At 38.9% G+C, this 25,615-nt stretch overlaps 1 protein-coding gene across 1 annotated transcript; it reads right to left on the bottom strand.

The window, feature by feature from the left end:
• Positions 1 to 777: 777 nt before the first annotated feature.
• TBC1D31 (TBC1 domain family member 31) lies at positions 778 to 25,611 on the bottom strand. The gene is made up of 22 exons (XM_085053484.1): positions 25,089 to 25,611; positions 22,581 to 22,727; positions 21,908 to 22,023; positions 19,844 to 20,022; positions 16,294 to 16,445; positions 15,710 to 15,869; positions 15,273 to 15,473; positions 13,909 to 14,085; positions 13,000 to 13,079; positions 12,754 to 12,900; positions 12,350 to 12,483; positions 11,239 to 11,372; positions 10,481 to 10,660; positions 9,273 to 9,505; positions 8,511 to 8,663; positions 7,291 to 7,426; positions 6,282 to 6,374; positions 4,415 to 4,555; positions 3,403 to 3,597; positions 2,837 to 2,987; positions 1,816 to 1,932; positions 778 to 1,131 (listed from the first exon to the last, which is right to left on the bottom strand). Exons 1-22 carry the CDS (start codon positions 25,163 to 25,165, stop codon positions 995 to 997), a joined length of 3,240 nt encoding a protein of 1,079 aa, XP_084909610.1. The 5' UTR covers positions 25,166 to 25,611; the 3' UTR covers positions 778 to 994.
• Positions 25,612 to 25,615: the final 4 nt, after the last annotated feature.

The following is a 25,615-nucleotide window of genomic DNA, read 5'->3' as shown; positions in this document are numbered from 1 at the left end:
TCTGCTGATGGCTGCAGTGAGATTTCCATGGATCCTGGTTCCTGCTAATGTGGCTATTTCTAGTTCCAGATGCAAAGGATGCTAAGGCAAGTACCTTTGTGCATTTAGGTCTTCAAGTAGTTTAATGAGAAGCAGAGAGGCTGTTCCCAGCCCCAGGTGACAAAAAGCTGCTGGTTAGAGGTATCATCCTGGGTCTGCCCAGTGTATCAGCCCTCAGGGCCACCATGAACAGTCCCACTCTGATACTGCTGCCCCAAAGAGCATCAGCAAAACCCGAGGGGAAGCACAACAAATTAAGATCTCAGTCCTCGTATTTTTGCAGGGCCAAGTCTACCCCTGTATCAGTATTGTGTGTAGCAATTATGAATGATTCACTTTAATTTACTTTGCCCTTTTCTTTTTCACTCTAACACCACATAATGTTCTTGACTCTTGGGTCAAAAGCATTAGCCATCAGTCCCACAAGCACTATGAAGAGCAAGGTATTTATTTAGATCCTCTCTCCCCTTCTTTCTCATGAAATGAACCTGCTAATATGCAGAACAACTACATTCATCCCCAGCAGCAGGTGCTCCATGCCCTCTCTGGGCCTTGGTTTCAGTGTCTGACTCTCACTGGAAAGGATTTTTTTCTCTAATTGCAAATTTCCCTGCTGCAACTTGTAGAATCCACTTATACATCACTGACAAAACCAACATTTTAACAGTGGTTTATTTCTTCAAGTCAGGGCAGCCACCAGAAAAAACAAAGTATACAAATACCTGCTCACGCAGTAACTTAATGGTAAAAACTGAGTTTATTTTAGAAGTAAAAAATAACAAGAAGGTTACAAACAACAGACATATTTGTTAGCTAGCATTTTATTCTTATATAAAAAATATTTCCAAAAGTCTTTAATAAACAGTCTATGATCCATCCTGAATCATACTATATACATTTACCTTTTCACTGATTACTAATCTGAAAGTCCAACTAAGGTCCAGAGCAAACTATCTCAAGGTGACCACATTGTAGCTGGGACACGAGTGGGAGGGTGTCTGCTCTGGGCCTGTGAGGTGAGCCTCTGTCTGAGCCGCCGCACTTCTGCCATCAGCTCGCGCTCCTGGCGGGCCAGCTCTGCTCGTCTTCTGTCTAGAGAAGTGCAAGAAACTTGGACTTAACATTGCAACTATTGCTTTTCCATAAACACTACAGAAATCTTGGAAAACAGGTATCTCTGGCAGAGAAATGCTGGGTGTCAGTCCCACTGTATGTGAGGCAGCCCTCAGACTGGTAAGGGCAAGTTCTTTGAAAGCAGTGCCTCTGGCTACCAGGTCAGATACTAATGGGGGCTACAGCAGGTCCAGAGATTCCCACTGCCTGCAGACTTTTGTATTTAAAGTGCATAGGATTTTAAACTGTGCTTTCATTGCCAGAGTGCCTAGAACAGACCAGAGGAAATTATTACACTAATTCTTCACTTCACTAATTCTTCACCAGTCAGATTTTGATGAAAGAAAGCTCTACATCTTCTCAACATTCACAAATCATACCCAGCTATTAAGACAGGAAAAGCATAGGCAAGATGATCAGGTGACAAAAATAGGCTGAGGTTTACTAGGACCACTCTCATAATGTGACACACTTCAGGCACTTCCTACTTGTGCTGCCTCTGGTAGCAAAGACATTTTCTGCAGGTGTGAAACAGAACACAACAATAAACTGGTTTACTATCCACTAAACACCTACACAACTAATGACTCAATCACACAGCCAGGTGTTCCAATAATACTCTTAAAAGTGCATGTGAAAGAGAGTCCTAACTTGGAAACTTACAGCGTGCTGATGGTGTTAATGCAGACAAATCATTGAGACAGATGTTTCCAGACCTTGGCACCTGCTGGACTTCCACCTCTCTTTCTGTACACCTGGCCTTTAAATTGTGCAGTCTCTCTGTGGGAAATCGAAAGAAGGATTTTTTGTAAATCAAAAATATTTAAGTTTCTAGTGAACTTTTCTAGCTGGAGGTAAAACAGTTTTTCTCTAGGAACCAAAGCTAGAACAATCACCCACTCCAGCTAATGGCAAGTACAATTTGCTCAGAATTAGAGATCCATGTTTCTGCTCTTTGGGTCAAAGCTATGCATCACTGCATTTCATTTTAAGAAATTACAGCTCTGTAATTTCATTAATTTCTTAACATTCCCTTTAAGAAATTACAGCTCTTTAAGAAATTGCATGTGCTCTTTCTTCCTGTATAATTAATCTTCTGACAAATGGGCCACTAAGATCATATGGAATATGGCTACTCATGCTAGCAGTTTTAGGAGCCACCCATTTTAATTATGTGCAGTTGCAAATTACTCCATACTAAAACATTAAGTAAATAAGGACAAAGGCTGAAAAAGTTTGCCCAAAGCAATACTAATCACCTAACCTTAATATTAATCACTAATTTTATGTGAGCCTTGGAAACATGGTGGGGGGGATAGGAGAAATACCTGCAGAAACACACAGATGCAGCACTCAAGAAGGATGTAAAAAAGTCACTTCCTGGTACAATACTGTTTGTCATCACAGGACAACATTATTTGACATAAAATTTCTTACAGATGCAATTTTACAATTGTCTTATGATGAGCTAAACCTGTGCTCCTCCCAAAAATGCCATTTATATTGCTGCATCTGATAGATATCAAATGGAAATTACTTTCCAAGTCTGGCCTGACATACCTGTTTCATGAAAGAATATTGCCAAAAAGCACTTATGCTTAAGTTTATGCCCAGTTCATTTGTATTCAGTTGTTGAATGCTTCATGCCAGTGTCCACACAGAACTGTATTATCTACATACTCACCAAAATTCCCATCTTCCCTTTGCAGCTTTTCAGCCAATTCTAATGCATCATTCATTCTGTCATCTAAGAACTGCTTCCTGTGCTCATCTGCAGCAGCAGCCGCCTTCTGCTCTTCCTCCACTTGAGCTTTTTTGTGTACAACGTCTTCCCACTGTGCAACAGAGATATTAAATGTCTTCAGTAGATGTGTTGCAAAGAAAAAGCAGCAAACAGAACCATCTGGATTATTACAGATTATACTTCACCCTAAAATCAAAATATGTTATTAAGATGTGTGAATGTGTCATTTTGAAAAATGTCTCATTCAAACACCTGGAGAAAGGTAAAAGTCTTGCATCAGAGAAAAAAAAAGAGAGTAACTTACAGAAAGAGGAATATGCTTTCCTAAGTCTAAAACACCCTTACCACTTCACTCTAGTGCTTCCAAAAACTTCAGTCAAAACTGAAAAGGAGATTTCTAAAAAAATATTTCTCTAATACCTTTCAGCTTTATGCTCACCCCGTTACAGGCAAAAGACAGTTACATTTTTGCCAGTCCCACTTGGAAAAAGAAATTATGCAAATACCTTTTTTTCTTCTGTCTCCTTCATGGCCTTCAGCAGTTCAGCTTCTTTCACCCTGTTGTCATGCAGGAACTTGAGTATCTCTTCATAGCACTTCTCCCTGTCCTGGTCATCACGCCTGAGTCTCCGCTGTGCTTGCAGCCTCCAGTTGGTGTCAATGTGCTTCTGCTCAGCTTTGGCTAAATTTTCTTCAGCCACCTAATAAAACACCTTTCTTACCAGAAATTCAGTCTAATCCAACTGCACAGCCTTACCTACAGACCAGGCAAGTCAAACTGAGGTGTTCTCCAGTATCACTGTCAGATGTCCCTGCTAGAGCCACTCACAAACAGGTGCAGCTGACATAAGATTGACACCTGAATGCCAATACTTTCACCCACATCCATCTGCTTCCAAAAATCAAATGCTGTTTACAAAAATTCAGACCCATATGTTTATTTCTAGACAATATACAAATGCAGATGCCAAGCATATGGGCAGTGGGATAGCTGCAACTATTTTTCCAACTGTGCAGTTACAAGTTCTGAGCTTGAAAATCTGAGCAATTCCTAATGTCAAACTACACACATTCATTACTGTGATATAGAAGACAGCTTCTACAGCTGAATTTCCAGCCAAGTACTACCAACTGAAATCTCCTTTGAGGCTTTTGTTTCATTATGGTTACAAACAAAACATGTTCCTTAAAAGGAGTATGACTTATTTTAAAAAGCACTTTTGAGTCTTACATGCTTTCTAAGTGAGGCAAAAAAATTTAGTATTTCTGGCAGGTCCAGAGAATTTCAATATTATATAGCTGTTTGGACACTTCAGTCATATGTCTGAAAACCTCAAAACTTTAAACATAGAATCTTAATCTATTAATGATAGGAATCTAGAAATTAGATTTCTTTAGAAAAGATATTAATATTAAATTGAACTAGTTAATTGCTACCAAAATGCTATTAATGAGTACTACTTTTATAAATTAGCATACTGACTCCCCGAAACACATTTTAAGATCCAATCATCTTACTGTATGAGCTTTCTGTATTTCTTCTCTATCTATTTCTATCAATCTCTGAATATGTCGATCTTCCAAATCCACCTTTCTTCGATGGACATCCACCTCTTCCTTCATTTCCTTTGTAACTGCCTCTTGGTCTTTGATTAGATGCTGCCAAGCACACAAACAGAAATTATTGTTGCTAAGCTACTAGCTCACATTCGTAATTCCATCTCTTTAACATTTATTAAAATTTCATTAAACTAGCATTTTAATATATCCACACGTCTCATCCCACTACATATCATAACTGTCCAAGAAAGTCATAGTCCCTGCTGTTTTATCCACTTGGAATTAGATGAAGCATGAATCATAACAGTGGCCTGAGTCATGACAGGGGATGTAATTCTACCCTCTGTATTACTCTGGAGAATAAAAGCAGAATTTCAGCCTAAATGAACTAGATTCATCATGAAAATATTCTGCATTTTATGGCAAATTTTAGCCAAAACCCAAAAATGTTTCAGAAGTATAAACTGTGTTTCATGGTACTGGGACTTGTAATAAACACATCTGCAGCTTGAACGCAGAGACAATTTGCCAAAGAAGTGCAAAACCCAGCAGCAGATCTAGAAACAAATTTTTAGCTCATCACCATTTCTTCCCATTCACCAGGGCACATCTACACAATTTTCTGGAAAAGTCATAACCCCTTCCCAGGCCTGTTGGAATCTATTGAGCAACTGAGGCAAAGTCAACATACACAGCCTTCGAAGCTGGACCCTTACTGATGTCAGTGAGGCAGTGCAGGGAAAGCCAGTCTGCACAGACTCTTGTGGGCAAACAGACATCCTCAGCTAGTTAAATAATTGCTACCTTTCTAGCCTAGAGAGGATGATCACTGTAGAATTAGTTTCCTTAGAGAGCTGACTTTACACGTACTGGAATACAAATGAGCTTAGCCACAATACAGTTGGCTGTGTATTGAATAAATAAATGCTAACAGAAATTTAGCCCAGTCACACTCAGTATGGATTAAAGAAAATATATGACCAAAAGCTTTAAAAAACCCAAATATAAGCTGACACATGTTTCAAAGTAACGGTCAGATAGCTGGATGTCTAGTTCTGCTTTATTCCACTGGATTGACACATACTCAAGATGGGCACATGTAGCTGTGATTTCTAAACACTTAACTTAGTATTTTTAACCAAAACAAACATTTCTAAAGCCTTCCATTGGCATTCTTGCTTTCCAGTAATTAGTAATAATTATTTATAATAATTAACTAATATTTAACTTTAAACAGAATTACTGATTAAAGCCCTTTATTACTAAATAGCCATATTCCTGAATAAATAAGTAATTTCAGAAAGGAACTGCACATTCCTGATGAACCATCCACTCCTTTTTCCTTAATGATGTTGTTGGCAACTAGACATTTTTTCATCACCTACATCAATCTGCTATACTTTTCTCTCCAGAAAATGTAGATATGTCCAGATATGTCTGGATTTCACAGATGAAAAGGTGGGAGTTTCTGGGATGAGGAACACATTGTTATAGACTTATTTCTTATTTACACATTCCTCACTTCCCTCAAGCAGCTGAGCACACAGCTAAACACTGCAGCAAGCAAATGATACCCTGTCACAGGAGGAGAATAAAATGGGGAGGATATGAGTGTTTTCAACCCAAAACTCCCCAAGATAAAAGTGAGTTCTGCTAATGCTTTTATCAACAGTGGGTTTATTAAAAAAAAAAAGTATGAAATAGGAAAAAGAAAAAAAGGCCGCCTTTTTCCTCAAAGTCTGGCTGAATGGACACAATCAAATCCAAGAACTTCAAAGGCAGAACCATTACATGTTTATATTTAGTATAGTTCCTTAATAATTACCTGTTCAAAAAGCTGTTTTTGTGATTCAAGTTCCATCCATCGTAGTTCAATATCTTGAACAGCAGCAGCTGTTTCCTGCTCTCTGATAAATGCCTTGTGGAGAAGAGAAACACGTGAAAATACAGCAAAGAAATTATTCTGCTTTAACAAAACATTATCAAGAAGAATGTCCAAACCCCCACACCCCTAAGTTCTAGTTGACTTTCTGTCATATGAAGAATGGAAAATATTGCATAGCAAAAGCACAGGGCAAGGTGGACAAGAGGCATAGGAAGAGTTTTGCATTCAGCCAAGCTATGTCAGGGACATATCAGTCTTGAACTAATGCTAATAACCTGCCAGATGCAGCTGTGAATCCAGTAAGGAGTCTCTGAAGCCAGAATGCTGTGGAGGACAGCAGGCAGAAGAAGTGACCACTTTGCACCTGCAGAACTTGTGCTGAGCTGGAGCTAACGAGTGTTACAGTGCCCTGACCGTGGAAACCACTACACAGCTGCACTGTGCTCTGCAATGTGTATTGCTGAGACACAAGGAATAGCCCTGCAAAGGCTCAATTTGTGCCCATGAATTGCAAAAGCTTCCATTCTCAGCATGTGTAGGCCATGGTGCTCAAGTTAGTAACTCAGAAGCAGAGCTAGGCCTGGACAGAGGCCACTGCAGAGCCTCTCAATCAATGGCAGAGTTAATTTACAATCTGGACATATAGCCCTCAGACAGCTGAGAATTCACTAGTCCTTTAAGGAACTCATTACATTTTTCAACACTGCCAATAATCAGGTGAATCTGGCTTTTCTCAGGAATTCTGCCAGTTAAAGCGAGCCAATGAACATACTAAGTACCAAACAAAACTTAAATTATGCATTTACCACTTAAAGCAGTTCACCTCACCCTAAATACACCTCTGGGGCACAAATCACAGTATATCAACTAAAATTTTAGTTACACGTTTTTCCTTGTTTATTTTCACTACTACACCTTATAGAAAAGAATTGCTTGAGCAATACTCAACCTTTCTTGCAATTTCATCGTCGAGACGTCTCAGTTCCATTTGAAGCTGATCTTGCTGGTAGTTCAGAAAACGCCTTCTTGAAGCATCTAGAAGTTGCAGTTCCTTTACTTTCAGTTTTCTTTTCTCAACAGCAAACCTTCAAAGCCAAAATAAACAGAAACAAGGGAACTAGTATATATGAAAGGTCAGTAACAAAGAGCACAAACTCTCAATGCAGTTAGCCATTAGTTACTATAAGCTCATCTCCAACTTACAAATCTTAGGACAGTTGCTTTCATTGCTGTAAATTGTCCAGTTTTCATTTATGAGACAAAATTAAATTCACAGACACACAAACATCTTCTAGTGGCAATGTCTCCAGTTAAGCTTTGAGGTCCTGTGCCCTGTTTCTGTTCCATTTTAATAAGTACTAGTTTAATGATGCAATGATCCAAAACTGGAAACTACTTAGAATAACTGCCAGTGTCCTGGTACCTCTCGCTGCACAAAATTAGTCCCAAGTTTATTTGGTATATATCAAACTCTTTCAAGGAACAAAACCACAAACTCAAGAATTAGTTTGTAAATAAAGGCTAGCTGTCCTCTTTTTAAAAAACTCTGTAGGTTACAGAGGTTTAGGAGACATGCTCAAAAATGTGGTGGTTAGGCACGTGGTAGAGTTGGCAGTGCTGGGTTAACAGACTTGATGATCTTAAAGGTAATTTCCAACTTAAATGATTCTATGATTACATGTAGTTGATCTAAGAAACTATGGAGATGTTGAAATTCTCTGAACCTTCACAACTGCAAAATGTACAAACCAACAGTTCAGTCCTTTTTCTAGATCCACTAGAAATACAAGACTGTAGAGTCACTGATGCTATAAGCAACTCTCATGTCTGCCATGTGAGTCTGCCCACAGTGCAAGTCTGAAGACACACAGCAACTGACTGTTTAAAAGACTTCCCAATCTGAAGGAACCAGACAAATGGCTGGGAGCTGAGACAAAAATATGAAGTGACTTGACCTCTAATCTACTGTATTCCCTCAAGGGATTAACAGGCGAGACAGTAATACAACCCAGATCACTTAATTCCCACACCAAAATATGACCCACCAGACCACAGATATCCCACATTACAGGTAATACAAATTAGTGGTTATTTCTCCCTTACTCATGGTTAAAAATGTAATAGCAGGATACAGTAGCTAGACCCCTAATGCTTCTTATATTCTAATACCTCTGCCTCTGTTCTGCCAACCTCTCTTCTTCTTGCAGTAGGATTTTTCGCCTCTGTTCTTCAGCTTCTCGTAGTAATTTCTGCTTTTGATACCAGGCTTCATCTTTTGCTTTCTGTTCCTGTGCTTTGGCTTCTGCTTCATGTGCTAATTGTCTAACAGAAGGAGGTAACGTTAATAATTCAAGCCAAATATCAAGACATTACTTGATTACTTTGAAATTGATGACTGTACTAGCAAAGAACTGCTGAAATGAGATGACATGAAAGAATATGGCATCCTCTTTGTACCAATAAAGTACATAAAGAAGATTTACAATATTGACTGTTGGAGACAACAGGGCATTACAGCTGAGTGCAGATATTTTCTTCCTTGCATTTCTAACAAAAACTAGTTTCTAAGGGTGCCTTGGCATCATGGTACCCACTGATTTCAATAGCAAGCCAAGAACTCCTGGCCCTTCAAAAGTTGGACTCCACAAAGTCAACAGAGGTTTAGGCTCTGGCTGTGAGCTTTCAGGTTTGGTGACTTGTGGTCCAGTATTTTCTGCTAATTAGCAAAAAATTTTTATTTAAGATAAGACCGACGATTTAACTTTAAAACGTGTCAAACCAAGTAACTCTCAACATTTAGTAGCTATTTAAAGTCCTTTTCCTGAATTTTCTAGTCTCTCTTCTCAAGCACACACATCACAACATACAAAGGCATAATTATGTCCACCTGTCCTTCCCAGTCTGAGACTGTCTTCAATTCCCCAGTAATACCTCTCTCGCAAGTATTCAATTTCATCCCGTCTGATCTTCTCTCGTTCCTGAGCTTGATAATGCACAATGAACGTGGGATATTTATTAAATACAGGGTACTGTCCTTTTGTAAGTGGTATGAAGTCATCAAGCATACGCTGCGGATGGATATCCACTGGTGTAGCCTCCATAAGATGATAGGCTTCCTTAATCACAGCATTAATGTCCAGGTTGTTACGATGATGGAAGAAATACTGTAAGAGACATGCTGCCATTTACATTCTACAAAAGATTATGCACTTTTATGTATTTTCACATAAATACATATTATTTTTTAATACACATATTTGGAAATAATTAGGAAAATTAGCAAGCTCTATATTTCAGCAGTTAATTTTAAAAGAGTATTTTAGGTTTTTCTACCAATTCACTTCTTCAAGGTGTCAAAGTTCACTCTGGTTCTTTTCCTTCTCTTCAAATGGCAGCTGTGTAAGGGATCTGGGAAGCTAGGTGTCAATTGGGACTGTCGAACAGCCCACACAGTGACTCCTACCACTGGATAAACCTGCCTCGACTTTTGGTGTTCAACCATGAAGCTCGTAAGTTTCTCTCCTTGCAGGACTATTCTTCCTGTCAAAGATCTTATCTACCAAGGAAATCTCTAAATTGGTCATTATTAAACATGGCAATATTGTTATCTGTTTGATGTCAGTTAAATTGACTGCTCATAAGCACATCCTAGAGGTGGAAACCTTTGTTTGCCTACAGAGATATTTTCATAAGAAAAAACTCCTCTTCCCATGTAATGTTAAACATAAGGAAACATTTTAATTTAGCTTCAGAGAACATCCAAAAATACTGCCTAATTTTGAAGATCTGACAAGAGGATAATAAAACAACATAAGAGAATTATTGTGTATTGTCTCCAGAGACAGAAGTCCATACTAGACCCTCAAAAAAGAGACAGAATTGTTTTGTGGTTGATGAACGACTGAAATTTAAAATATGGCTTTTAGTGACATTATAGAGCTTATGAAAGCTTTTAAAGTTCTCCTTGCATGAAACTGCAGGAAACTGCTCAATGTTTTACTCATTTATTGTATATTTGTCAAATATCAGATGATGTATTAATATGTTAACGTGGAAATGGATCTCCTTGTATTCTAACAACAGATACAATGTTTTGTACATCTTTTCCTCATGATTTACTTATATATGAAGATGTTTACCTCAAAATCTGCTGCTTGATTACAGTGTAGCAAGGGAACTCTGGAACATATAATATAGGCAACAACAATCATTAGAAAGTACGAAGGATGGTTGGAGAAAATATTGTCAAAGACTTTCAGCCATTCTTCTCTTGTTAGAACCTCAGATAACAGTGTTTCTAGGAGAGGCCAAGCGTAAACCTAAATTATTTGGGAAAATTGACAAAATAATCCATTAGTCCAATTTTACCCTCCCTTTTAAAGAAATAATATGTTTTTTCTTGCCTTATAACAAGAATTTATTAATTTATGAAAGAAGGAGGAAATAAACCAGAACATTTCAAGATAAGTTTCATCACCAACAATAAACATTCAAAGTTAATATGGGGTGATTATAAATACATTTCTTATTTCACTGGATGTCTAAATGTTAGATTTGTCAAGCTGAAATCATCCCTAATGATAAATAAGGATTACAAAATTAATTCATCACACCTATGTCCATGTGGAAAAAAAGTACACTTGTAATTTGATGAGTAGATTTTTAAGAAATGTGGACTCAAAAGCCAAGAACTTTTGAAGAACTACAGTAGTATATGTATGATCATGGACAAGAAAAAAAAAACCAGGAAAGCAGTGATACATTCTTTACTCTCCCATATAATTCACTGTTATTTAATGAAAACTCCCCCAAACTAGAACTACATCAAAATAAAAGACTGATGCAATATTATTCACTGCCATACATTTTTGTATACAAAAGCTGGCTAGAATATTACCTGTGAAGTCACTTTGTATTTTATTAAATGCTGAAGTAGTTCTTTGTCATGATGTGCCAAAACATTTTCCATCATACCAAGGACATTAACTGGAGGATTGGGAAAGTAGTCAAACCAGTGCTGACAAAAATTAACTGAAAGAGAGTAAGAAGCAGAACACAATCCATTGTAATCCAGGGTGAAAGACTCATGACAACCTTAAAGTTTGGTTGTAAACGTGATGAATTTCAGGATTTGTTTCAGGCAGCAAAACCTGTTTAAGATATTCCCGTATCTTATCTTTCCTAGTATTCCTAAACCATTCCCACAGCACACTGCTCCTCCAGCTGCACTGGCATGAGTTTTTGTGTTAGTACAGTGTGAACCAGACTGAAGAATTAATATGGCTTAAATATAAAATGAAAAAAAGTCTCTGAGCTGTGGGACTAAGGCATGGGAGGCAGTTTTTCTGTCTCACAAAACTACAGCCTAGATCAAGTAATTTTTAACATACTAAGAATAATTCCTGTAAACTTGGATACTTACTCACCAACACCATGTGTTTGCAAAGTGGGTATCTATGCTTGGCAGCACATTTCTTCTATAGACTTAGCAGCAGCTGCAACAACTTATTTAAGTATAAAGCACTTTAATTTAGAATGTTTCCTCAGAAGACAGCCCCAGCAAGTGTTCAGACAAATGTCTAGTTTTGAGTTACTACATGCTCAGGACAACTAAACACAGTAAAACCTTGAAAAAGATCATTCCCTTTTGACTGGGAGCGGGTGAGGGGTGGGGTGGGTGGCTGTGACTATTTTTCCTATGTCTCAGAGACTTAATTATTGATATAATTATGCTAGATACATTTGGGTTTGCAGATGCTAGATACATTACAATTAGACTTTACAAATACTGTTAAAACTGCTAACTTTTTGCTAGAAACACTGCAAAAGGAAGTCTAGTATCTCAAGGTTTTTGTTTTAAGCTCCATATTAATTCCTGGTAATACCTTTAGAAAAGAGTCTGGTGACCTCTTAGGAAATACTTCATTCATTTCAGCAGGAAAAGCTCTTTTGCATTGGAAAGCTTAAACATGTTGCAGCATATTTGAGTTTTTGAAGTCATTGCTTACCTACTACTGTAGCAACAACTTCAAAGCAGATCAGCTGGTTGTTCTGGAATAATTTTACAAATGGGAATGCTAGCAAAGGCATGTAAGGTGTCTCAGCAAAGATAGCAGACCAGTGAGCTAGAGCTGACAAGGTCCTGTACACAAAGGCAAACAAAGGTGTAGAAAACATTGATCTAAAACCAAACAAAAATACAGTATGTATTTTACAACCACAACATAGAAAGATTGTGATCTTTGAGACAGATGTCAGATTGTATGAGTTACCAATACAAAACTGCATGAGGGCACTACTATTTGATTTTGGAATTTTCCTTACAGCTGATTCCAGCTACTGGATACATTTCAGATCACTATATGAAAATAAAAATCTGCAATATTTAAATAAATACAAATATATATTTTACCTCTGTAGAACTCTCAGCAGTTTCCTACTTTTGATGGGATACTGTTTCTGAATATTTATGAATGCACTGTGGATTCCCCTATCTATGAGGCTACTGAATGCCAAGTGGTTTTCAGGAAGTTGTAATAAGGAACGCCAAACAAACATCCTGCAATTAAAATGCAGCCTTAGTCAAGCACTTCTTTCATAGGCGGTAAACACAAGCAATTTTATTTTGTGCAAGCATGAACATGCACACCAAAAATACCTGTACTTTGCTGGATATTCCCCAAATCCTTTCAATAAGGCCCGCAGACGTTTCTTGTTTAATCCACCTGGCAATTCGTTCTACAAAACAGGAGATCAATAATAAATGTATCCATTGTCTGTTTCTTTGCACTCCAGTTAATGAGAGTGGCTAAATACTGAAGTTCCTGACATAGTGTCAAAAAAAAAAAATCAACCATGTATTGCTATCAGTTACATAGTTCTAGGTACTTCAACAACAAAAAGATAATTCAAAACATCATTTATTGTCCCCTGAACTCAAAAAACAGCTGCCACTGATTTCAGTCAGAAACAGATCAGACTCAAATTGACAAAACTATGTACTATTAAATGATTGATATAGCAAACCACAAAGAATACTGACATAAGAAATAGACATATGAAAACACATAAACAGGAAGATATATATATATAGAGGTGTATAGTCATATAGATATATAAATATACATATACATATATATGTACACACATATAAAGACAGAGAAAATGGCACAGTGATGACAGAGGGAAATAAATGTAACAGTAATTAATCTTCTAAATAATTAAGAAAAAAAGGAAATGGATTCTAGGCAAACATTTCAGAGGTGCCAGTTTGCTTTCTGCAGGGAAGCAGATCAGATCTAGCAAATATCCAAATGTGTCACAAGTTGCTTGAACAACTGCAGAGGTACCCCAAGCTCATTGGAGGCAGTTTTGGCTGTGTCACTTACTGTAGGAGCATTGGCTAAATAGAGAGAGAAAATGGTACTGAAATTTCGGTACTGAAATGGTACTGAAAACTGCTCAAATATCCAAGTGCATCAGTATCTGAATTTATTTTTTAAAGCAAATCGCAATGAAATATATATGCTGCAGACTGAAGGGCAAAATATTTGGAACTTCTTCCTACCTCTTTATTTTCAAGTGATGTACTTGCTTGCAGTTTTAGCAATCTGCTTTGAATTTTGCTTCCTTTGGATTTCAATGGCCTCTCTGACCTGCCTGAAGTCACTTTCTTTATCAGTTTATTTGCCTCTGGTGTGTACTTGGGCCCATCTTCTACCACTCTGAACTTGGATGGTGGAGGCTAGTATTAAGTGCAAATACCTTGGTTAAAATCTTGTAAGACAGATTACACAGAATATAACTTGTTGTTTACTCTATTTTCTATGCCACAGTTTTTAGTCTGATGGCCACAGAAAGTAGAAACAGAAACACATTTATACTGTAAACAAATATATACAGATATTCCTGAAAAAGAATGTCCATGAATAAAACTGCTGTAACTATGAGAAGGTTTATGTAGCTTCCAAGCTAACTCAAACATCATGTTATTTCCTTGCTTAGCAAACAGTAAAATATAATTGGGATAGTACAGATGTGTATCATGCACTGTCCAGGTTATTTACTTTAGTGTGATTCTCAATGTCATTAAAATACTTTGCATTTCTATAGCACCAGTTAAAAGAATACAGAAGATCTTTACAAACTCTAATTAGTCCTCAGTGTAGGCAGGTATTAATTAATTCAGTGCTGGAGATTGTGAAAGCAAGTGACAAAGTGGATATCCCAGTTCGTGTCAAACCGTCAGCAAAAGTGCAAATGGAATGCATGTAACATCTTTACACATCCTTCCTCAACTCCAACTCCATCATTACCCAGAGCTGGTTACTGTTTACTTCAAAGACATGGTGATTAAAGATACATGGAATTCTGTATTTAGAAACCTGACTCCCATTAATAAATTAATGTAATAAAATAAGAACTGGTATTTAGAATGTTTGTTATTTAGGAAGGATTAGGAGTGTATGATTGTGCCAGAAATGATGGGTGCTGGTATCCAATAACACAGTAAGAAGAACAAAATCATAGTAACAAAAGCACCATTTATGGCCACAGTTTAAGACAGCATCAGTTGCAAAACATTTCATACAGGAAATGGAACAGAAGCAGCACAATTATTCTGTTTCCATCTCCCCCAAAACACCATTACAAAAAGAAGTTGATGCACACAAATTGCTGTAGAAAGAAATACCATCTCCCAATACTTCCAACACCAGTAACACAGTGATATAGATACACTAAAAACATCAAATTACCCAACAGATTGGAGGAACTATGAAGGAAACTGTACAAATCACTTTTTCGTTATTTGTATTGTTAAAATACAGCACTTCAAAACGTCTGCAAACTAATGCTGATGCAAAAGATATGCACACAAATAGCAATTTTAAGGGAACTTACTGCTGTTTTAAGAAATGTGAAATGCTCTACCTTATTTCCTTCTTGAGTCAAAGCTTGGACACTGTATAAGTTGAGGCTTCCATTTTCCATTACTGAGGCAATGTACCGTCCATTGGGGCTAATCACTGCTGTACTAATTCCCTCTTCAGGACTCCCAATGTCAAAAAGAAGTTTGCATGTTTCTATATTGACAAATCTCATAATATTATCTTGACTTAACACTCCAAGGACCTGTAAGTTAAAAGGAGTCATCCATTAATACTGCCAGTGTAAAACAAAGTGGAATATCCAATTCAGCAATAACATTCCATTAATCTAAAGGAGCAACTGAGCAATGATTCAGCACAGTAACTTCCCTTTTGAATTGTGTGGGTCCATATCCCCAGTGCCCCCCAAGAGCCCTCAAAGTACTAGTGTTGAATCAACTAACCAAATACTCCTGTCTTAAGCTTTAGGAAAAAACTGACCTGATTGGAGCCCCCATCAAAACTGTCAGGAAGGAATTCCAGATGACGGACAGCTCGCACTTTCTCAGGCATCTGGATTATTCTTATCAACTGCTTTGATTCTAAACACCAGAAGTGGAGATGATTTGATTTTCCACCAGCTACCAAAGTCTGGCCATCCCTGGATCACAGATGAGGTAAAGTTCCCATCAGTATACTATAATTTAAATTAGTCTTAGCTAAAGAAAGAGATTGAACATTTTGTTCTATGCCCTCAAATTACTTTTGAATCTGCCATTATTCCTGTGATACTCTCCTGAAAGAGCAAAATAGCTCCTAAATAATAAAATTAGTTTTAGTAAAGGATAGTTTAAACCTTATTTTAGTGGTCACTAAAAACCAACCAAATTTATTTCAAGTGCTATGGGACTATAATAAAAACTGTTATTGATCCTTGCTGAAAGGATCAGTCACAGCAGAATTGAAAAGCTTATCATAGTATATAGCTCAATACTTTCATAAAATATTACAAACAAAGAAAGAGAACCTGTTTAAAACCATGAATTTTTTGGTTTGCCTTTAGAACATTTAAAATAGCAATTTACCTGGTAACTGCAAACACCTTATAAAATAATACAGAACTTTCTACAGGAGTTGGCAACTGGTATTTACAGTGAAGAGTATCAAATTCCCATGCAAAAATGGAATTATCTTTGAAACAGCTGAGAATGGTGTTACTCAATGGAAGAAAAAAAACCTGGAAGAATATGGAAAAGAAAAAAAAATTGGGATGTTGTCAAGGAAGTACATTTTAAATTAACCAAAGTGCATGGCAAAATAAAACATGGCAGGTGTGGCTATTACTGTAACTGTGCAAGGCTTGGATCCAATGCCGGTCTCTGTTCCCTGTGAAAGCCTAGAGAGGAGTAGGCTTGCTGTCCTTGCACTGGTTAAAACTTGTTGTACCCCTTGCTAAGCCAGTCTAACTCACTGAAATAACTACTAAATTCTATCTGTCTTATTTTTATGACTGTTAAGCTGTATTGCTCCTGATGAGTACCAGAGAAGATGCAATATAAATGCTGGGGACATGAACCTAGGAGCAGCAGGCGATGGGAGACATGAGCCAGAACTGCTCAGTGAACAACTGCCTGCTGCATGTTCTACAGACTAGCTTCAGCACTCAAATAGTACTAGAGCCTGCAAATGCACTCTGTGAAGCATTCACCTTTAGACTTAAACTCCTTAGTTTTACATAGAACTATTAAAAGTAAAAAATATTGTAGAAAAATTGGCAATGTATCTTCTGACTAAGAAACGAAGATTTTACTGTGAGGATGAATGAAGATGACAAAAAGGCTGTAAATATGTATTATTTTCAATTACTCTGAACAGATCTATTGTTTATAAGTAATCTGTTCCAAAAAAGAGAAAAAAGAGGAATATTTATATTTTTGAATGTCATCAGAAACATTCTTGCTTAATGACAAATTACTGGTTGAGATCAGAGGTTCTGTTTTGGCAGCAGCATGTGTATCTTCAGCAAATTCCCTATATTTATATCTACAATTTTGAAGGTAAAACTGAAAAGGTCTTCTGGTATGTGATCATTGAGGGACTACCCAAAGAACTCACTGGCTAAGATTAACAGTCAGTGCTACAAAGTTCATATTTTTGGTCTGAATGGTCTCCTGGGGCCTTGAAAATCTGGAAATCTGGATATGAGGTATGGGTTTCATCTTAGTGATTGAAATTTAGATATTCAGGCCAAATGAGTCACTTGACAGTGAGCAAAAGTTACCTGTGGGGAGAAGAGTCATCTCAGCTACCAGATTAATTTATCTTCAGACAGACTGAGATGTCTGTCCTCCTTCAGGGACCCCGAGGAAGACCAGACAATGAATTGAGAGCAGATGAATGAAGTTTAAATTTTGGTAAACTGGAGTACTGCATAGTTGCTACTTTTCTGCTTTGCCATAGAAAAATACCACAGGACAGTCACAAGCAGCTGTTGAATAAGCAGTGTAGCTTTGGAAGTGGTCATTGTAGATGTGTTGTCTTCCTCTCATTTGTCTCATCGGCTGTCTATTCACTGTGCAACTCTGTCTCTTTAAATTAGCTTTGCCCCACACCAACCTAACAGAAGGTGTATGTTGGAGTGCAACTGGGCTTAAGAGGCTAGAAAAAGCACACAGATTGGTGTGACACTACTACACTGGCTTAGAGAGCAAGCAAGAATGCAGCTTTGCACACTGAGTGTCAGGCCTTTGGTCTAATAACAAATCTGAACTTCAGTAAATGACTTATTTATCTGTATGTCTTAGATCATGGCATGAGAGATAAGTACCATTATTCTAAAGACAGGAAAATGAAATCTAGATCATTTGCATAATGCCCTATCAGAAATGTAAAACCAAACCAAGAGAGCAGGATCTTGATTCCCAAATGCAATCTATTAATTCAGTCATAATCACTACTGTTTGGCTTTAAAGGTTGTTTCCATACTGCAATATCCTGATCCTACCAAATTCCCAGAGCCTTTTACCTGTAAGAAGTCCCTATGCATAGCCTACACAAAGAAAGATACTGAGCAATAGAAAAATCTTGTGTCCACTACAGATGATGCCTTAAAAAGCTGATAAAAAATAAGACGCAGATATAGTGAAAAAGGATATTACCTTGGTTTAATAGGATCCCAGGTGCACCATCATCAAAGGTGGAACCATACCGACCAAGCACCCCGGGTACAATGTGTATACCATTTTATGGACCTCCCAAATTAGCATATCTGTCTAAAATTCCCCAATAAGAAACTTAACAAATGAAGTAATTGTCCCCCTATTCTAATTTTCCCCTACCAAATGAGGCTACAACTTAGTTTACAAAAACATGTTCCAGAGAGGAGGTTCTGTCCAAGGTTGGTGCCTCTAGTTTTGAGAAAAGTAGGGATGTTTTGTCTTCCCCAGAGAACCCCGAAGTATGCTAATATCAGAGTGCAAGGGTTATAAACATGTAGGGCAGAGGTACAGGGAATAATAGGTACATGGAATGGGAAAAGGTATAATGTATATAAAAAGGGTATAAAAGTATAAAGAAAAAGGACAAAAAACCCATCAGGCATCACAGAAATGCATCCCTATTTGGAGGGAAGATGTTATAATTATTTTAGTACACAACAGTTTTAATAAAACAAACAAAAATTTATGGATAATCTTTCACAGTAATTGCTAGGTGACTATATTAAGGTGACAGAATTTCTGCCTGACCCAGAACTGGGTGAGGACACTCAAATGAATAGCCTTGTTCTCTGCAAAAGCAGCATGGCTTTTTAGTGACCAGCCTAACGAGAACCTTGGTTTGAAGTGGTGTTTGTCAGACTATTCACTGCAGGGCAGCACGTGTGCAAGCCATGCTCAGGCACTGTGTCAGGCTGTTCTGTAGTACAGACCAAAGTGTGACATTTGGTGGCGCAGGCAGACCTGTTTAAAGCAGCATAATGCTAAGGAAGACCTGCTTAAACCACTCCCTGACACAAACATGTCATCCTCTCATCCCATGCTGTTCCAGTGTGTCTGTGCAGCAAACAGAAGCAAAGAAACCACTCAGCTGGAAAGCAGCAATTTCTTTTTGCTGAGTTCCTTTTCAGCCTCATTTGTTCCCACATTCAGTGCTTTGCATGCACAGGGAGAAGAGCAGCTTTGGAATAAGAAGCTGAATGGGGCAGGTAGTGGTGACTGTTTGAAGTTACCATTATGACACCAAAACTGTTTTTTTTAACAACACCCTTAAATCCCACTATCATTCAGGTTGGAATCAATCTACACATGTCCTCTGAGCCCACCCTAGGCCAAAGAAAGGTCAACCTGGAAGATGGATACAATTTCCAAATTAAACTGGATTATTCAAGGTCATATCCAAGCAAGTTTTGAGTAGCTCTAAAGATGGAGGCTTCTTAAAGTTCCCAGCAACTACTGAGTCATGATTTCAGTGGTCTGGGTGATGTGATAGGATGCCATTTAAGATGGTATGGCCAAAGAAGACAAAAAACATTCAGTGGTATTTCAAAGATTATTTACAAATAACATGATTTTAATATGTGATGTTACACCTACTGTGGTGTGCTTGTTCACTCTTTAGCAATTGCTCTTTACTCACGTTTTGTATACCCACAGACTGACGAACATTCAGCTTTCTTATTCTTTGAAAGGTGTCCAAGTCCCACAGTTGTGCTGTATCAGTGGAAGTAGTGATGGCATACTTGCCCGAGCAATGGACAGAGATGGAAGTCACTGAAGAATCATGGCCTTTCATCCAGCTAACTAGCTCCTGGCTTTCTGCAGAAGTTGATGAAAAAAATAAAAAACATAGAAAAGTCACTCAAAGTGGAACAACTACTACTTTAGTCTTTATTGTCAACACTATGCTGTGAAACAGACTTTTAAGCATAACTAGTATGTAACCATTTACTATCACAGCCCAAGAACAAGAAATGAAGATATCAGTCTTCACATAGCTATTATATCTTAGACAGTCACAAGCTTCTCCTCATCTCCAAATAACAGATTTCATAAGTTATGCTCAGTTCTGCACATTAAACAAGTTCTGCAGAGACTTGTTTAATTTAGCCTAAAAATCAATCTTAAAAAAGTCATGAACAACGTGATCAGTTAAGTTCAGCATGCTTCATAGAATATGTGATGTGAACACCCACAGAAGCTGAGACTGAATGTTCTAGCTAGAATTCTGCACTTGTTTTTACTTGTGGACAGAATGTGTGAATGATTACACAACTATTTACAGGTGCAAAGAAGAAAGCTTTAATGACAATGGGCTATGACTGTAGAAAGGCAGAGTCAGAAAGAAACACCTCATTAATTCTTTTAGAATCCAGAACATTTTTATGCTGCACACTGCATTCTAAAGAAATGGTTCCTCTGACTACAATGTTTCCCACTTGTGACTGCATGACCACTAATCTTCCCTCAGCAACCAAACTGCACTTGTGGCAATTACATTGTTTACATTGGGTGGTTTGCCTGGCAGCCCATGGGGTGGTTCCAGCTACTGCTGTGGCATCAAAGATAGGAAATGGCTATAAAGCAGCTCATAAAGACTAACAGTCAAACTTTCTGCTGTGCTTACAGACAATGGAGTGCTTAAAGCTATCATCACCTGAGAGGTGACGTGGAATTAGAGAGTATGTCTTCTAAAGAAGGGGATGGAGCCCAGCAGCTAAGTACTGTCTAACACCCTTCTAAGGATAGTTCACCCAATACTGACTTAGGTGAGTACCATTTATGTTTTTGAACATTCTTCAGTATGACTTGATATCTGGAAACAGCACCATATACACATGCAGTACTCTATGGAGTAATGAAGATTCCTCTACGTGCATCCAAACATCTAAGTTTGGTTTCACTGTTGGTGAAAGGAAGAGAAAAAGTGAAGAGGATTTCAGACCTTAACTCTGACTCTTCCTCTATTTTGAGGAACATTGTGTTATATTAAAATCTTCACAGATAATCTCAAACTCAAACCCTAAAACTGTAGATGAGTGATTCCTACAGCTTTTAAAAAAGACTTAAATCCAGATTATATTTGGATATAATGGAGACATTAGAACTGCATTTTCTGATAGGTAAAGAATAATTAAAGAATGAATTGTCACAGCCCTTCACCATTTAACTCCTAATCAAGACAGAAACACATAGCTAGCCTGTGAAGTTAATTTTTAATATTGCTTTTGGGTAGGGATATAGAACTACTTGAATATTCAAAAGTAATGACATTTCTTTTACTGTACATTGTCACTTTGTTCAAATATTTTACTGTAAATATAGTGAAGAACTTGTGCAGTTGCAAACTAACATACTGTGAACTGGTTTTGGTTTAATAGAGTATTACATGCTAAGTAAACATGAAAAGCTGCTTTTAAAAAAAGGTAACATACATAACTACAATCCTGTGGTGGACTTAGTTGAACAGATGCCCGTGTGACTCAGTGGGAATAAAGAACTGGCAAAACAAAGGGTTCATTTAGGTTCATTTACCCACAGGACTATAACCAACATGGGCCCAAAATTTTATTTTTCAGACAGATGGCATGAAATACATAGTATTTCCACAAAACAAAGTATCCAAAAATTTAAGATCAAAACTAAAATTATACAAGTTTTCATGCCAGAACAGATAGCATTAAGCCTTGAAATTTCTCCTTACCTGTATCAAAGCACTTGACAGAATCATCTGCCAAAGCCACAAGGAACTCCGTCTTTCTGCGAAGATTAAATGCCAAAGCAGTGCAAGCTTGCATTGTTCTCTGAACAAGGTTGAACCTAATTAAAAATACACATTCTCATTGTGTTGGTTCATTTGATATCAAGTGACATAATAACTTAATCAGTTTCAATATATTTCACTGAGAGAAAAAGTAATCAGCTCAAAAGAAGGGAGTAAGTAAATCATAACCAGTTATAACAGATCTAAAAATCAGTGCTAGTATTTTAAAACTCAGTAGTGAGAAGATGAAAGACTGGTTGATTAATTTCTGCAAACAAAAACACTACATCTAGTCTACTGTAATTCATGGCTTATTCACTGATCCATACTGACCAAAGAATAACTTCTGGTGGTAACATTTAAGTTCTACGGCATTACTGTTCAGATTACAGTTACAAGCCTCTGATCTTTTTGCATACCTAAACTAATGAAAAAATATTTAGGGATCCTACATGAGACACTGGGTTGAAGTTTCAGCCTTGAGCAAACTATTATCTATTTTAAACTATCTAGTTAAAACCTGACCTGTGGGATCCTGTCCAGGCAAGTTCCACACCCCTGAATGCTACACATGTCTCAGACAATTAAAATGTCTCGATAGAAATATTCTTACCTGTTCCCATTCAAGTCAAAAACATATATATTCCCTTGGCGGTCTCCAGCGAGGAGAGAATCCCCGAAACTGTCGAAAGCCACATTCAGAAAATGTACTGTCTTGGAATGGTACCCTTGGACACTATGAATGATGTTTACTATAACTCTGTGAACAAAGCCAGCAAAACAACCATGCTGAGAATCATTTTATTACCATGTATATCTACAAGACATAGGATTAAAATGTTTCTATCTTGTGATTTTACAATTCTGATATTCTGTGTTCTATGAAAAATCTTCCATGAAAACCACATATTTCTAATACAAAAAATATACTCAAAGGAGGTAATTCACTGAGTTGGAAGCTAAGTAGGAGACATGCAAAGCAGATGGGGGAAAGTCACCATTCATGATCCCTTTGTGTGGTTCCTGGTTACCTGATTTCCATTATGAATGAGTAACACTAATATATGCTGATGTATCATCTATGAATGAATCTGAAAGTCCAGTTCAGCACTCAGTAAGGAACCTGGCTCATTATTAGCACTACAAAAGAAACGTGCCAGAAAACTGAGAAGCTGTGCATTACTGTAAGAAACCACTCTGATTAGGTGTGGGGAAAATCAGTTTTAATATCACTTCTTTTCACAGTCTTCAAAATCATTGGGATTGCTCAGCCTGGAAAAGAGAAGGCTCTGAGGTAACATAATTGTGGCCTTCCAGTGCCTGAAGGGAGCCTATGAGAAAGGTGGAGAGAGACTTTTTACAGGGGCCTGCAGTGACAGGATAAGGGAGAATGGCTACAAAGTGAGAGTAGGTTTGTATTAGACATTAGGAAAAAATTCTTTACTGTTAAGAGTGGTGAGATACTGAATCAGGCTCTCCAGAGTGGTTCTGGATGCTCCATCCCTGGAAGTGTTCAAGGCCAGGCTGGATGGTGCTCTGAGCAACCTGGTCTAGTGGAAGGTGTCCCTGCCGATGGCATGAGGGTTAGAACTAGAGGATCTTTAAAGTCCCTTCCAACCTAAACCAGGCAATGATTCTATGAAAAAAGCCCTTATTTACTATTATTCATCTGAGATATTATAGAACAAAAGTTTTTGCTTTTCCATTTCTATCCTTCTACGGTGCTGTCCATACAAAATGGAGCCTGATGCAGAAATGTGCAGAATAGGCTGTAAGAAGGTGGTTTTTCCGGGAAGCAAGACATCAAGATTTGGGAGACCTGCTACTCCTGGATTTATTGTCTAACACTAAGAAAACCAATTATTTTCTATTATCACTTGGATGTAAAATCACAGTCACACTAAACACCTAAAACTGTGCAGGATATTGGCAAGCTGATTTAAGACTGCAGAGCACTCACAGAATGCTCTGACTATGGTTACATAAGATGCTGATAGCTCTCTGAGACACAGAATATGCTACCCAGCACTTGCATGGGGCTGTGGGGCTATATTACAAAGTCTGAGTGAACACCAGAAGAAGGGTCTTACAGCCATGGTGTAGACTAGAGACAAAACTAATTGCACCCCACTGTTAAGCCCATTCTTTTCCTCAATAAAAGGGCCACAAAAATGAAACTACAAAGGTATTTAAAATTATAATGAAAATCTAGTGATGGGGGGGAAGGTCTTTATGACATTAAGTACCCTAACAAATGAAGTATTGACTTCTGCTTCTAAAACCACCCTGAAACACAAGAACTCATCACTGCAGCTACAGCACCTCTCATAACCTTCTCAACGTCGCTCTCTGCCTTTCAAAAGTTTCCCTACCACTAAACTACACCAGGAGAACAGAGTTAGGAGTTCAGGGGACTGCACCCAGAGACCCTAGGGCAGAGGAACCCAAAGCAGCATATGTGCTGCTGCTGCTCTTCAGCTTGGACCAGGCAGTATTTACACAGCATACCACACTGCAATTAAACTCTGGGAATTTCCCCATGGCATTTTATTCAATACAACTCAAACCGAATCACTAAACTGGGGTAAGTGCCCAGCCGAGCTGTGAGCAGCCTAAGCACGGAGCTTTCAGCCTCCTTAGGGACCTGCTCTGCCTTCAAGAGGACATCTCTTTAATGCACACAAGTATCTCCAAGGCGGGTGCCAAGGGGATGCTGCCAGACTCTTTCCTGTGGTGCACAGAGACAGGACGAGGGGCAATGGCTTTAAACTAAAACAGAAGTTTCACCTCAACACGAGGGGGAACTTTACGTGGAAGGTGGCAGAACACCGAACAGACTACCCAGGGAGGTCACGGAGTCTCCCTTTCTGGAGACACTCCGATGTAACCTGCTCTAGGAGACCCAGCCTTGGCAGCGGGGATAGACTGGGTGAGCTCCAGAGGTCCCTTCTAACCCTAACGATTCTGCAATTCAAGGGGAACGTGCTCCTTCGTTATCCAACAAGGTATCTCCGGGCTGCCCCTTCAACCACCCTGCAGAGGCTCAGGTGGGCCCGGGCCGGCCCTGCCCCATCCGCCCGCTCCTCTCGGGCAGCCGCTCCCCCCGGCCCGGCCCCGTTACCCCCGCGGTGCGGTGGCCGCGGCCCTGCGGGTCCAGAGGGGCCCCCGCCGCCGCTCGCCCAGATCGCAGCGCTCCATCCCCGCCCGGCGCCGTCGCTCCCGCGCAGCCCTCAGGACTCCGCCCACGCTCCGCGCCGGGGGTCGCCGCACGCGTGGTACAGCCCACTCCCGCTTCACCAATGGAGGGGAGCCGGAAGGGGGACGAGGGCTCCCCCCATAGAGATCGGGAAATACAACCAGCCCAACTGCGGCCTCGGGGGCTGCTGGGAATTGTAGTTTTCCTCACGGACGTCGCGCGGGGTCTGGGTAGGAACGGGGAGCGGAGCGCGGCCAGCGCCGAGCAATGAATAAAGTGGAGTGAAAACGTCGCGTCCTCGCAGGCAAATGTGCTTATAACGCAGTGCAACAGGTCACTCAGAACGCGGCTTCAGCACGCTTTGGCGGGCGCAGGACTTGCTGCCGGTTCCCTCCTGTTTCCCGCGCGCTCGCCTTCCAAGCGCCTCTCGGGGAAGGGGCGGCTGCCTGGCC

This window comes from Lichenostomus cassidix, chromosome 2 (genome assembly GCF_008360975.1).
Source record: "Lichenostomus cassidix isolate B80296 chromosome 2, HeHo_3.0, whole genome shotgun sequence".
Lineage (NCBI taxonomy): Eukaryota > Metazoa > Chordata > Aves > Passeriformes > Meliphagidae > Lichenostomus > Lichenostomus cassidix.
This window is presented reverse-complemented; position numbering and strand designations above follow the sequence as displayed.